This window comes from Paroedura picta, chromosome 16 (genome assembly GCF_049243985.1).
Source record: "Paroedura picta isolate Pp20150507F chromosome 16, Ppicta_v3.0, whole genome shotgun sequence".
Classification (NCBI taxonomy): Eukaryota; Metazoa; Chordata; class Lepidosauria; order Squamata; family Gekkonidae; genus Paroedura; species Paroedura picta.
This window is the reverse complement of record NC_135384.1, coordinates 28,804,572-28,818,241: the sequence shown is the minus strand read 5'-3', so window position 1 is coordinate 28,818,241 and position 13,670 is coordinate 28,804,572. Positions and strand designations below refer to the sequence as shown.

Here is a 13,670-nt window from a genome sequence, read left to right as displayed (position 1 = left end):
TCTCGTGGGCCTGCACAGGGACAATGCAATGAACAGCAGTTACATGGAAGTGCAACCCTGGTTGTTGTTGTTTTTTTTGCCCCTGGTGTTACCCACTAGGGAAGGGTGGGATATGAAATAAAAGAATTATTATTGTTTCTTTGGGCCCGATACAAACATGTAATGTGGATACCCTCTCTTCCCATCCCTACGGATCTCTCATGAGTCTTATCAGGGTAAAGAGCTTAAATGACCATATATGAGGCCCAAACATGATGGGACAGGTATAGCATTCAAACTGCGTGTATAAGTGTACATACTTACGCTAATAAATGTATTAGTAATATTATTAAGTCTGCGGGTTCAGTGAACACACACTCCAAAGTTCTTCGAAAACAACAGCTTTCTTATTTGAAGTAACACCAACCAACACCAACAATACCAAATAGGGAACATTGAAACAACAGAGCTCAGGTGTGTTCTAGGAGCTCGTTCTACCAGGTAGGGTCCGAATGGAAAATGCCCTGGCTGAGGCCATACGTACCTCTTCTATCTATCTATCTATCTATCTATCTATCTATCTATCTATCTATCTATCTATCTATCTATCTATCTATCTATCTATCTATCTATCTATCTATCTATCTATCTATCTATCTATCTAATATCTATCTATCTATCTATCTATCATCATCATCATCATCATCATCATCATCTCTCTCTCTCTCCCTCCTTCCCCCCCCCTCTCTCTCTCTCTAATTTTCACATTTATATACAGCCCTCCCTGAAGGCTCAGGTTGGTTTACAAGGAACTGAAGAAACTATACATGAAACATGACATTTGGGGCCAAGGACCACCAATGGGTTCATAGAACGAAGTGGTTCTTTGGGGGGGGGGGTAGATAGAGAGGCAATATCTCAAGAACACAGAACCCGGAACACAAATGGCCTTATGGGTATTCTTGCATATCGGCCTTCCCGGATGGCTCAGAGTAGTTCACGTCAAAAAAACACAACCTTGACACAAATAAATGGAAACGTCCCATAATTTAAATCAAAAAGTATTTAAATTTAGAATTTAAGTCCATTTAAAAGCCGCCCCTCTTTCCAAATATTAAAATTCACTGCGGCGGGGGAGGGGGCTAATACGTTCTTAGAGGGTTGGGTGGTGGGTTTTATGCAGCGAGGCCAACATTCCCCGTGGCCAGTTCTAGGCAGGCCTTGTGGAGCTGTTCATGGTCCTGAATTCATTTAGTGCAGTTCCACCCATCCAGGGCCAGGGTGGAGGACAACTGGACCTCCTTGGAAGCCTAGGCAGTTCCCAGGCAGTTGGCCACCCCTAACGTGAGCAGACATTTCCCAGCAGCCCCTTGGCAAGAGGTCGCTATGGACAACGACAGAACGGGACGGTGTCATCTTGGATGCCACTGACCTCAGCCCGGGTGTGGCCTTGGCCCCATTGTCTCAGAAGGCCTTTATAATCAGCCAGGACTGGTTCTCTTCCTGGGCTTGGGACAAAACCCCAGTTCTTAAGATGCCTGAGAGAAAATCCAGGAAATCTCCAGGAGAGAAAAGCATTTCAGCCGCCCAGAGTCCGGTGGGACCTAAACCTAAGCTTCGGGGTGAGGCTTTTCCCTCCTAATGTTCCTGTCTTGGTGGTTTGATGTTGTGCACTGATGAGGAAGAGCCAGCAGGGTGGAGTGGTTACGAACAACAGCATCTAATCTGATGAGCCAGTTTTGATCCCCGCTCCTCCACATGCAGCCAGCTGGGTGACCTTGGGCCCGTCACAGCTCTCTTGTAGCTGTTCTCACAGAGCGGTAACAACAGGGCTCTCTCAGGTGCCTGTGGTGGGGAGAGGAAGGGCAAGCGATTGTAAGCCTGGAGATTGGCAACCCTGGATGCCAGATATCTACATATCATTTTGGGGGGGAGACTTATTCCTTCCCACACCTTCTCTCTTACTTCACTTCAATTACCTGAATGGGCAAAGGAACATGATTTTTAAAAAACCTATTAAACATGCACCTGGATCCTCTCTGAATATCATACATTGCGGAAGAGGGGTGTCAAACCTCCGTCACCCGATAGATGTTAACCACTGGCCTCCCCCCAAGGCTGGTTGGGAGAGCTCCGTTTTACAGGTCCTGCGGAACTGTACCAGCTCCTTACTACACAAAAGCCACTAGACAGGTCAAAGGTCCCATCACAGGACCTGAGCATAAGAACAGGCCAAGACTTTGACATGGGAGCAGGTCAACAGGTAGTAAATGAAATAACCAGCGGACAAATGATCAGAGGAAGATGACTATGCTTACATGGCAAGAGCATAACCAAGGTTTTGACAAGAGGCCATCTGGAGCAGGAAAAGGCTGTTGGAGAACGGCAAAAATATTCCTCCTTGTTGCAGCTTTCCCACCCCAAACTGCCTCTTCCTTTAGTGCTCTACACCTGTGAGACATGCTTTGGTGTGTGACTCCCAGGGTGCCCTGATTGCTCTCTTTCCAGCCTTAGAAGATGCCTTCAGCATTGTCAACCAGCTCAAGAAAGACAACATCCAAGCCGGCCACCTGCGATCCATCCTGAGCAAAATGGGAGTGACTTTTAGTGACAAGGAGTTTGAACAGGTGCTACAGAAGTCAGGCATGGCAAGTGAGTCCCCCCCCCCTCTGTTTTTAAACATTGCCTTTGAATGCCTCGAAAGCATTTGGCCTCATTGCAGCCTAGACATTTCAGCTTGTGCATTTTGCTATCTTATTCATTTACTTGTGTGCGTACGTGTGGGAAGTGTGGTCAGGTTGCAGCCGACTTGCGGCAAGCCCAGCAAGGACCTTTTCAGGAAACTTAGAAGCAGAGGTGGTTTTCTGTAACTTTCCTCAGCAGAGTCTTCCTTGGAGACCTCCCATCCAAGGGCTGACCCTGCTTCGCTTCTGATATCATCAGCCTCAGGAGGAGAGAAGGATTTCCCCCATTATAAAGCTCTAGGCTTGACACCTGTCAAGCAGATAACCCTGCTTGAATTACTTCCTTTACAGAAGTTAAGCAGACTGAAGAAGAGTCGTCAAAACGGACTTTTATCCGGAACTTTTATCCGGAACTCCGTCTTCTGAACCTGCATGACTTGGGTGCCTTTCTTTAGCTCCATTTGCAACACCCAAGTATTTTGGAATAGCGACTCAGAGGAGTCAGTCGTCTAACTAGAATCACGTAAAGTGCAGTTTGGGGAACGTTTTACATTTCTACTCCTGTGGCATGTTATAGCCCCTAACAGAAGAGAATTTGAATTTGCCCGACATGGTATGGCATTCTGCTTCTGTATTTGTAGCTTCCACTCTCTGACACCCCTCTGCAATATACCATAGTTGGATTCAGTTTGGTGGGCAGGTCCAATGAGCTCCAGACAATATTCCTGTTCTCCCTCCACTGTTCTGGGTTATAAATGCTAATATAGGATAAGCACTCATTGTCACTGTTGGTCTTGGCATTTTCAGAAGATGGGACTGTGAACTTCAACACCTTCATGGCTACCTTGGGCAAGATCCACCGCTTCAGTGAATTAGCAGGTGAGCAGAGGAAGCACGTCCACACAAGGCTGTGACTGCATGTGCACACTGTGGTGTGTTTGTGAGAGGACTGGGGAGTGAAAAGGGCCCCGGGCCGAGCCAAGCTGAGCAGCCCCTGAACTGCTACTAGCTCCTCTATCTCTCCTCATCCAGTTCTCCTCAAGCCTGCCTGTTAATGTTTGTGGTGATGTCACTTCCGGGGGTGTGGCTGGGAGGCGTGACCAGCTGACATCACTTCCGGGGCTCCTTAAAGCCTGAAAAATTATCTGAGGGGCTCCTTGATGGTCAGAAGGTTGGAAAAGGCTGCTCTAGAGCCCGCCCTGAAGTTAACTCTGGTGTGCAACTTTGCAGTGTTGAAAAATGCCATTCAGGCGATTGAGAGAATTGAAGGAGACAAAGTCTTGGTCCACGAACTCCCTGCCTTTGTGAGGAAGATGGGGATCCATCTATCTGACCAAGGGTTCCAGCAAGCCCTGCAGAAGGTCTCTGTGGACGGTGAGTACAGGAGGAAATGCCTTTTTGGGAATCAGTTCTGCTGCAAATAGCTTGCCTTGAAAGCTACGGCGGGAGGCCAGAAGGTACTTGATACCTATTGTCCCCATTTCAGCCTCTTTCCCAACACTATTTTTTAAAAAACCCTACCTATATGTAACATTTAAGGACATCTGTTCTGATATAACTGAAGGCATGTACCTCTGCATATACCTAGTTTCCCAGTTCCTGCTGGGACCCAGAATTGACCTTTGTTGACCTCGAATGTCTGTCCATTGACCCTTGCATTTGTATCCTTATTTAGGGCAATTCACATCGGTTGTTTACTGCCTTAATCCAGTCTTAGCTGTTTTAACCCATTCTTATGCATCTTCACTCTACCCAGCCCTTCCTGGCAATTGAACACTCCCACCCTGCCCTTTTTCCACCTATATGTAAGGCTTGGGGGTATTTAATTTCATAGCATCTGAAGAAGTGTGCTGGTGCCTGAAAACTTATACTTTGAATAAAACTTAAAGATGTCCCTGCTGGACTCAGGCTTTGTTCTAGAGGGGATTGTTGTTCTTGTTTTGCAGATGGCGGAAAGGTCGTGGCAAAAGACTTTGTGAAAGTTCTCACCGACGCTCCCCTTTTTTCAGACTGGCTGGGTAAGTAAGTTTGGTCGCTCCTGCTGAGGCCATGCTTGGGCAGATTGGAAACTCTTGCTTCTGTGCTCATTGGCCATCTTCAGTGATGAGCATTTGATCCAGCAGTGGTGATACAAATATTTCAGTAATATGTGAACCCAGGGGGAAAACACAGCTCTACTCCAAAAGCCTGGTATCCTTGAAATTTTGGATGTTTAATGAGCACCTAAGAAGAGCCATCTAGTCCAGCATCCTGTCTTGCACAGTGGCCAACCAACCACCTCCTTTGGAGGACCAACAACAGGGGACATGAGAACGTATACCAGGTCATATGACTGCCCATTTTCCAACTTCTGTTTTCTGGTCACTGTCCTCACCAGCTGGCTGGCCGCTGACTCTCTGCTGCCCACAAAGGGCTGGAGGGCTGAGGGGCCATTGTTCTGGTTCCTGGCTGTGGATCCACGCCTAGCTCCTCAGAGACGGCCTCCTTGTAGCACCCTGGTTGGCCATGGCACACAGTTTGGGAAATCCTGCCTTTCATCTCTGTGACTCCAGGGAGTTGTCTTCTTTTGGGGTGGGAGCTCTGTTGGTAACGCTTTCACTGAAGGAGCTGAAAAGCGAGGGCTAGTTCCCTCGAGCCAAACTCAACTTTTATAAAATTTCTCCAGTGCTAAAGGATACCCTTAAAGCGATCGGCTGTATCCAAGGAGGAAAGATCTCCCTACAGGACCTCAAACCTACCCTGTCAAAAATGGGCATCCATTTAACCCCACTGGAATATGAGGAAATAATTCAGCAGACCCCGCCGGACAGTGAGTACCTGGGGAGGACTTGATGGGGTCTTTCCCAGTTGCCAGACAACAGGGCGAGACCCCATAAGACACTTATGGGGTGCAGTTGTAGGTAGGAAGATCATGACATTATTACTTGAAATGGATCTCTGAAGGGGAATTTTGGGGATAGTGAGAGGCTGGATAACTACAGAATCTTCTCACCAATGATTACGTGGTCCTTGTACTTAAAGAGATCTATTTGGGGAAAATATTGAGGTACATTCAAACACAAAAGCAAAATCATATAAGTTCCTTTAAAATGAAAGGGGGAAAATTAAGGTGTTCAGAGAATATTTACCTATCCAGAAAAGTTGAGGGTTGGAAAAGGACCAGCAACAAGACAGCTGGGGGCTAGCACCGGGGGGGGGGGGCAGTAAGCAGCCCAAAGGAAGCATTGAGCAGACAAGTAGATCTGAATAAGCTGCTTTATAGCTAGGATGTGCTAAGTTCTTGCAGCCCCAAACGACAGGCTGAGGGGTTACTTCCTGAGAACTGGAAGTTTCTCAAGAGGGGACAATACCTGTTAATTATCGGCAAATAGTTCTGAAATTATGTGCTTAAATAGTTGTATATGCTAATAGACCCAAGGCACTCTGGAAAACGGGGGGGCAAAAAATTATAGGCAGGCGGGAAGGGGAAGGGGAAGGAAGGAAGGAAGGAAGGAAGGAAGGAAGGAAGGAAGGAAGGAAGGAAGGAAGGAAGGAAGGAAGGAAGGAAGGAAGGAAGGAAGGAAGGAAGGAGTAATTCTGACAACCCATAAATGCACATGTATTGGGAGGGGGGAGGACATGACACAGGTCTTGTGACATCCTGGTCCTTCTAGCCATTAAACCAAGGGTCTGTCACACGGCTAGCAACACGTCCAATAAGAACTGAGGACTCCTGGCTTGCTTTCTCCATCCCGGCTACTGAAGTCAGTCTCTTTCTTTCCCATTCTGCAGAAGAAGGGAAACTTGATATAGGACAAGTCATGAACAGGATATCCCAAACACAGCGCTTCAGAGACATGGAAGGTGAGCGAGGTGGGGTGCAGGGGATGAACCCACTTTGCTGAAGCAGAAACCCCCAAGGGAAGTGTTTTGTTGAATACTGGCAGGGGTTCATGGGAATTGTAGTCCATGGACATCTGGAGAGCCCCAGCTTGACCACCCCTGTCTAGTTCAACACACCATCACCCTGACAGAGGGCTTTTCTGCATTTTCAGAAAACAAAAGGCTAGCCCTACCTGTTCTTTCTCCCTCCAGTTCTAAACAACACCATTAAGTCCTTTAGCCAGTTCAAGGACAATAAAGTGAAGGTTTCGGATGTGAAAGCCTGCCTGAGCAACATCGGGGTCCATTTCACTGAGAAAGAATTAGCAGAGGTTACCAAGTCCTTGAAGCTTTCCCGTGAGTATTTCCTCCTAGCAATATTTCTGACGAGCACAACTTTATGATTTTCTAAGCATTATTTATTTCAAATTTAAAATCGTGCATGGTTTTTTCCCCTCCCCTTTCTGATAACACTGGAAGCTGAAAAAACTGGCAGAACATTTAGGACAGACTAAAGGAAGTGCCTCATTATGCATTACGTAATTATGGAATTTGCTAGCACAAGATATGGTGCTGGCTGAAAGGACTTTCAAAGCAGAGAAGCCAAATTATCAGAGAATAGGTCTATCAGCTGTTATTAGCTATGATTGCAAAATGTAACTCAGTGTTCAGGACCAGTCTACTTGTTGCTGGGGGACCAGAGCAACGGGGGGGGGGGGAGCTGCTTTGGCCTTGGGAGCTAGGCTCTGTGTAGGAGATCTCAGAAAAAAGCATTAAAAATGAAGCCCCTGTCAAGATCCCTGCTCGAATAACAGAATTGAAAGGATTGTACCATTTCTCAGTTGAACTTAAAACAGCCTGCAATGTACAATATTATTATCATTCCTATATTACAAGCGGCCTCGGAAAGTATGGGTTTCCTAAATACGGGCTAAACACAATCCCAGTGGGCCTGGTACAAACATGGACCTCCCGCCATACATACATTGGTCCCTTCCCACACAATCTCATGAGCCATGACAGCAGCAACAACAAAATCTGTCTTATTTCTGAAATGTCAGATGTACTCAGAACTTTGGGTGGCCCTTTCATAAGCCTGATACCCAAGAGAAGTCATTGACAAAGGTCTTTTGGACTATGAATTCCTTATATACTTCTGTGGCTTTGAACGTTGTTTAGATCAGGGGTAGTCAACCTGTGGTCCTCCAGATGTTCATGGACTACAATTCCCAGGAGCCCCTGCCAGCATTTGCTGGCAGGGGCTCCTGGGAATTGTAGTCCATGGACATCTGGAGGACCACAGGTTGACTACCCCTGGTTTAGATAGATCAATTGATGGCCACTAGCCATGGTGACTAAAGGGAACCTCCATTTCCAGAGGCAGTAAATCTCTGAATACCAGTGCCCGGAGGCAACAACAGGGCCTCTATGTTCTGTTGTTGGTCCTCCAGAGTAATGGACTGGCCAGGGTATTTAAGAAAAGATGGGGGACTAGATGGAACATAGGTCTGTTCCAACAGGGATCTTCTTGTTATGACTGAGGAAATAGAAGCAGCAGACAGGTAAGGAATCTTCTTCTTTGAACGTAAGATCCAGTGTGGTGTAGTGCTAGTCAGTTCTTTTATAACATGAGGGGAAACGTATTGTCCTTTGTCTCCTGCAGCTGACGGAACTATAGAGATCAAGGAACTTATGTCAGCTATGAAGGGCGCCAAGCGGTATGCAAACTGTGTTGGTAAGACCTTTAATGGACCCGAAGAAACCTAAACGGGAGGCAGCTCTCTAGCTATCTAACAACGGCTTCTTCTCCCTCAGGTGGAATGTTTGGGCTCCCATCGTGGCTGTGTACACACCCACCCAGGTCCCCTCTTCTTCCTAACCCCTCCTGGCCCATCATTAGCTGGTTTCTTTTTTTTTGGGGGGGGGGGAGCAAATCAACATGGGCAAATATGGTCATATCACCTGATAAATGTTTGACACATTTAAAAATATATTAACAATTAATTAACTCCTCACCTATTTGTCCGTGTCTTGTCTCCATGCTGCTCTTATGCAAAAATTCTTGATCCATGTTGAACACAATTCCCCTTCACTGTTTCCAAGCAGAGTTATATGGAGAATCCCATTCAAGTCCACCCATTAGAGCCTCTGTTCTGTGCATAGACTATGGGAATTTCCTCTTTGGCCATAGCAAGTCAGACCTTGTAGAAGCTTTAACCCTGGCGTGGTGTGATGCGATGCAGTTGATGTCCCTCTCTGCAGCTGTGCACGATACCATCCGAGCCCTCAAGCTTGTCAAGCAATGCAAGGAGGTGAAATCAAGACAGAGGAAGGAGACCTTGAATACCTTGGGACTCCGCATGGCCAACCAAGTGGTCGCCCATGCGCTGAAGTTGGCACATGTGACTGGTAAGTAACCAGGCTGATGGGGCATGAATAGCCAAGGCAGAATCTTGACAGTTCTTCAGGGGGTGTGCGGAATATGTTTATTTAAGAGAAGGTGCTTCTGCATTCTCATTTTTGCCGCATATATACTCCCATTGCTTCCTTTTAATTTGGATAAATTTGGATAATTTTGATTTAATTTTGATAAATTTATGTATACCTGCTCCCTCTTTAAAAAAACGTTGTAGACTCAATCCCCAAATCAAGAAACCAAAAAGGTTAAAGAAATATGTTTGCAATTTTTAGAACTGGCTTTATAGTGAGGCTATCATTAAGGAATTATAGCGTTTTTAACCTTTATTGTGAATAAATACAAGTATTTGTATAATATTTTTCATTTTTCTGCACATTGCATTATAAATATCAGGCTGCACCTTCAGCTTTCTTGGACCTTTGTTGGGTGACTCGTTCTTTAGATAGGCAGCAGTGTAATTGTTTTGCCCCAGTATTTTTCAGGTCGCTCTGCTTCCAGGAGTAGGCATCTCAGTTAGGGACTGATTCTTTGTAGCTCCATTCACTAACATGGGACTTTTCAGTTGATCTGCTGCCACTGGTAAATTTTTACCTGTCTCTCTCTTCTTCTGGTGTTTGCTTAAAAGTATATTGAAATTTGGGTGACTATTTAATGTATTTGAACGTCATTGATTCAAAATAATGGGCTTTGTGCAACCATGTTTCCGACAGTGCTCTCCACGACCACTTTAACTTGCAGGTGCTGGGCAGGCCAAATTCAATGACTTCATGAGGACTTTGACAAGGAACCAAAAATTCCGAACATCTGCAGGTAAGAGAAACAGCTCCCTTGCAGCCTTCTCTGTGCTAGGAAGGAAGTCACAAATCAGTTCGTTTTCCTTTCTTCTGTCTATCCTGCTTAACCTTTTTTGTATGTGTCCTGTGGCTTTTGCAACCTCCTCCTCTTCCACACGCATCTCTCTCAACTCCTCCAGACTTGCTGGATGCTTTTGCCATTCTGAAAAAGGTGAAAAGTGGCCGGATTGGCGTGGAGGATTTGAAGGTCGTCATGAAGAACTTCAACATCGACATTCCTCCAGAAGACATATCAGAGGCTTTGGCTTTCTGCACGATTGATGGTAAGTGGGTTGCCATCTTCCAGGAGGTGTGATGGCACCAAAATATACCTCGGTCTGATATGCAAGGGCAATTTTAATCATCTTGTATAATATCACCAGTCATATATAAAAACAATATTAGCACAGGAAAAAAATAACTTGGCCATGTAATACGGTAAAAAGCAAAATAAAGACGAACAAGCCGGGAGTCCTTCCTCAATTTTGCTAAAAATATTAAAGATTTAAGTCTCTAGTTCTGTCCCTTGCAAAGGAGCAGAAGGCATATGTCGACCAGGAAAGAGAAGATTTAAAAAAAAAAAAATGAAAGCTGTGAATTCAGAGAACCTGCTTCAATTATCATTACAACACGACAGCATTATATCGATATTTTAGGGCTGTTTTAAAACGAAATGGCTTGTCTGGGAGGGAGGGGCTTAACAATTATGTGAGTCCAATCATTGAAAAGAGGGCCGGGAGGGAGCGGAACAAGGAAAACCAAGAGAAACATTCTGCACTTGGAGAAAAGCAACTCAAAATCATCTTCCATTAAATTGGTCTAAAAAAAAACCTGGAGGGTAAGGAGGGACCAGAGGAAAAATGAAAAGGCCAATACAAATTCATGTAGAAATCATGGGATTAATGGAAGCAGAACCAGAATGAATTTTAAACAATCCATGTGGAAAATCCATAGCTGGTAAGTAGGTTTCTATGTATGTAACGTACCAGGTTGCACTGGCATAGTAATAATTAGAAGCAAGAGCATCGAAATACGGTTATAGCTATTGTGTTCTGTTCAAATTTGACTTTTCAGCAGGGAGATAATGCAATCTGAAAAGTCTATTTAATCAAATAGTCCCTTAAAATAATTATTCTGGTAACTCGAAAACAAGCCATCAGATCAGCTCCCTTTATGGGCTGTAACTCAGTGCATCTGTTTGATCAGAAAACGATCACTCATCAACGAATTTGTAGCTTTTTGTATTTTGTATTTTCCCTGTGAAAAACAATACAAGCACTATTTGGGGGAAGGAAGGGAAGGTGTGGTACGTGCAAAGGAATTAGGATGATTTTCATAATTCTCTTCTCCCCCACTCCCTATTTTTTTTAGACCAGAAGACAGTGAATCTGAAAGAGTTCATCAAGGGGGTGACACATACGGGTACTTTCCTTGTATCTCCAGGTAAGCAAAAAATCTGTCTTAGAATGGCAAGACTTGGTTGCATCTTCAAGAAGATAGAAACCAATCTCCATGCATCAAATTTCCACAGAGCCTTTTTCTTGGCTAGATTCAGCATCTTCCCATCAGTGGCATTATTTGGATGATTTCAGTTTCATGTGTTTGTTACTGTGGGACGTATCTCTGTATCTTGTTGGTTCCCGCCCCCTTTAAATGCATGTTATTAGTTTACAAAGAGAGAAACAAAATAAAAGATAGAACATTAGCAGTGACAGAACATTAGCAGAGCATCAATTACCAACAAATTTTTAGAAAGAAGTCCCAGAGTTCATAATATTCTTCTGGTGTTGTCTTGTTGACTCTTCATCTTTTGTTCCTTTGCTTGTTTCGATACATTCTTCAACGTGTGCTCTGCCACTGTATTCTTCATAGAACTGCAGCTCACCTGTGTGGTTCTAAGCAAGCTCAAAGATGAACATTTTGATCTCCCGGCTCTCGAGGCCTCCCTGGACACCATGGACCTCCCAGAGGCAAAAGAATTATTGCAGGAAGCTATGAAGACGGCGAAGGTTAACCGTAAGAATTCTGCATACCGGGGGACAATTTTGGGGGGAAATAGGTGCCGGGACATCCTTCCTCAAATGATTGGCAGATACATGCCTGGTATCACCTGCCAGGTAAGATGACAAAGCCTGGTTCCAGGGTGCTCTCAACTTTGAGGAGAGCCTTTAACTGGCTTTTGGGGATGGATGTGTGGCTGGTGCGGAATGAAGAAGGAGCAGAGCGGTGCATTCCTTGGAGCCCCCTGATACATGTCCCTATAGACAGGGACAATCCAACTTCCTTACCTCTTACCCTACCCAAGACCCAGAGAACCCAGAATCACTCCACTGAGCCAGTTGTAGGGGGCATGGAGGACCACAGGAGGCTGGATGGCCCCTTCTTATGAGTCTGGGAGTTTGGAGTCTTTCCTCAGCCTTAATTTGCCTTAAAAGGCAAGCTCAGGTGAGTATCTCTCTTTTCACTTCTCCCTGATGAGGGAATCCTGCTGTTGGGGCACGAGGAGGGGACAAAATACTGCTTCCTGGGGCCACTGGTGGGAGGACACCTGCTCCTTAAGCAGGTATAAGCAGGTCTAAAAGTTTTCTCCCTGAAAATAACTGGTTGGTTCAAAGAGAGGGATTGTTTTATGTATCATCTGTGGAACTGGACAGCCATAGGCAACAGAGAGTGAACTGATCTTTCTCTGTGGGGTCTACGTTTCACTTGGCAGAACAAGGCAAAGTGAATTTCCAGGAATTCATGAGGGTTTTCCTCCTCCTACCAGAGGTACCACAAGAACCAGGTAAGGATGAACAAAGATTTTAGTTTCCTCTTTGACAGCTAAGACTCATGGGACTGGTGTCAACGCTTCTCCTGTCCTTGGCAGTGCTGAAGGAGACTTTGAGTGCTATGAGCACTATCAAAGATAACCGCGTCCACGTGGATGAGATGGCGACAACATTGGCAAACTTGGGTATCCACTTGACACCGCATGAGGTGAAGGAGCTGCAGAGCTCGGTCACGGTTTCAGGTGAGACCTAAAGCTGTTGTTTGAGCTCCAGTACCCAAGAGGAATTTTATAGGGGGGTGGGGGGGAGGAGTCCCCTTCTCACTTTCAGATGTTAATGCAGCCTTCAGATGGGAAGCACAGAATAAGCATCCAAGAAGGTGGTGTTCTCCTACCCCACCCTCTCTACAGATAAACACCCAGGGTGGAACCCAGCTCATTCATTCATTCATTCATTCATTCATTCATTCATTCATTCATTCATTCATTCATTCTTTGTTTGTTTGTTTGTTTGTTTGTTTGGATGTTTATGCTGCCCATTCTTTACAGCTCTGGGCAGTTATATAACCATGTTAACTCCCATGGTGCTTGGCGGGGCTTGACTGTTGTTGTTGTTGTTGTTTTATTACCCGCCTCCCCCCGAAGGCTCGAGGCAGGTTACAAAATTCAGCTCACCCCCCCCCCCAATATCCCATTAAAACCGATAAAAAAAACCAGAGATACAAATAATACAAATTGTTGCTGGGATCTCCCTCTCTTCTTTCAACCTCTCAAATGCTGTCCTTGCAGGAGATGGAACAGTGGATTTTAAAGAGGTCGTGACGAAGCTGACTGGAACCCAGTCATTTGCAGAATTTAATGGTAAGAACGCAGAAATAAATCTTCCAGGTGAGATTCGGCAGGTCCGGTGAGGCCTTTTAGGGAGGGTGGGAAACGCAGCCATTTCCACAGATGGCAGTGTGGCAAGCCGCTTCTGCAGTAAAAGGTGGGAAACTCCTGTAGCTGCCCATCCTCCCAAACCCCAGCGAGACAAACACCTCTATCTCAGTTCTTCTGGGTAGGCTACACAATCTTGTTTCAGCTCTCACACCCAGGTGGGAGACCGAAATGCTGTCTCATGTTTC

The 13,670-nt window shown here is 45.4% G+C and overlaps 1 protein-coding gene across 1 annotated transcript in view; it reads left to right on the top strand.

Annotated features, from left to right (window-relative positions):
* Positions 1–1,463: 1,463 nt before the first annotated feature.
* Positions 1,464–13,670, top strand: part of LOC143825520 (uncharacterized) — an 86,474-nt gene continuing 74,267 nt past the window's right edge. The window contains exons 1-17 of the mRNA XM_077313548.1: positions 1,464–1,601; positions 2,488–2,631; positions 3,471–3,542; positions 3,894–4,037; positions 4,610–4,681; positions 5,329–5,472; positions 6,435–6,506; positions 6,738–6,881; positions 8,188–8,259; positions 8,787–8,933; positions 9,682–9,753; positions 9,917–10,060; positions 11,148–11,219; positions 11,649–11,792; positions 12,490–12,561; positions 12,646–12,789; positions 13,336–13,407. Coding sequence (XP_077169663.1) covers positions 1,514–1,601; positions 2,488–2,631; positions 3,471–3,542; positions 3,894–4,037; positions 4,610–4,681; positions 5,329–5,472; positions 6,435–6,506; positions 6,738–6,881; positions 8,188–8,259; positions 8,787–8,933; positions 9,682–9,753; positions 9,917–10,060; positions 11,148–11,219; positions 11,649–11,792; positions 12,490–12,561; positions 12,646–12,789; positions 13,336–13,407 — 1,819 coding nt within the window. The 5' untranslated portion in view covers positions 1,464–1,513. The remainder of the gene's footprint in view (positions 1,602–2,487; positions 2,632–3,470; positions 3,543–3,893; positions 4,038–4,609; positions 4,682–5,328; positions 5,473–6,434; positions 6,507–6,737; positions 6,882–8,187; positions 8,260–8,786; positions 8,934–9,681; positions 9,754–9,916; positions 10,061–11,147; positions 11,220–11,648; positions 11,793–12,489; positions 12,562–12,645; positions 12,790–13,335; positions 13,408–13,670) is intronic.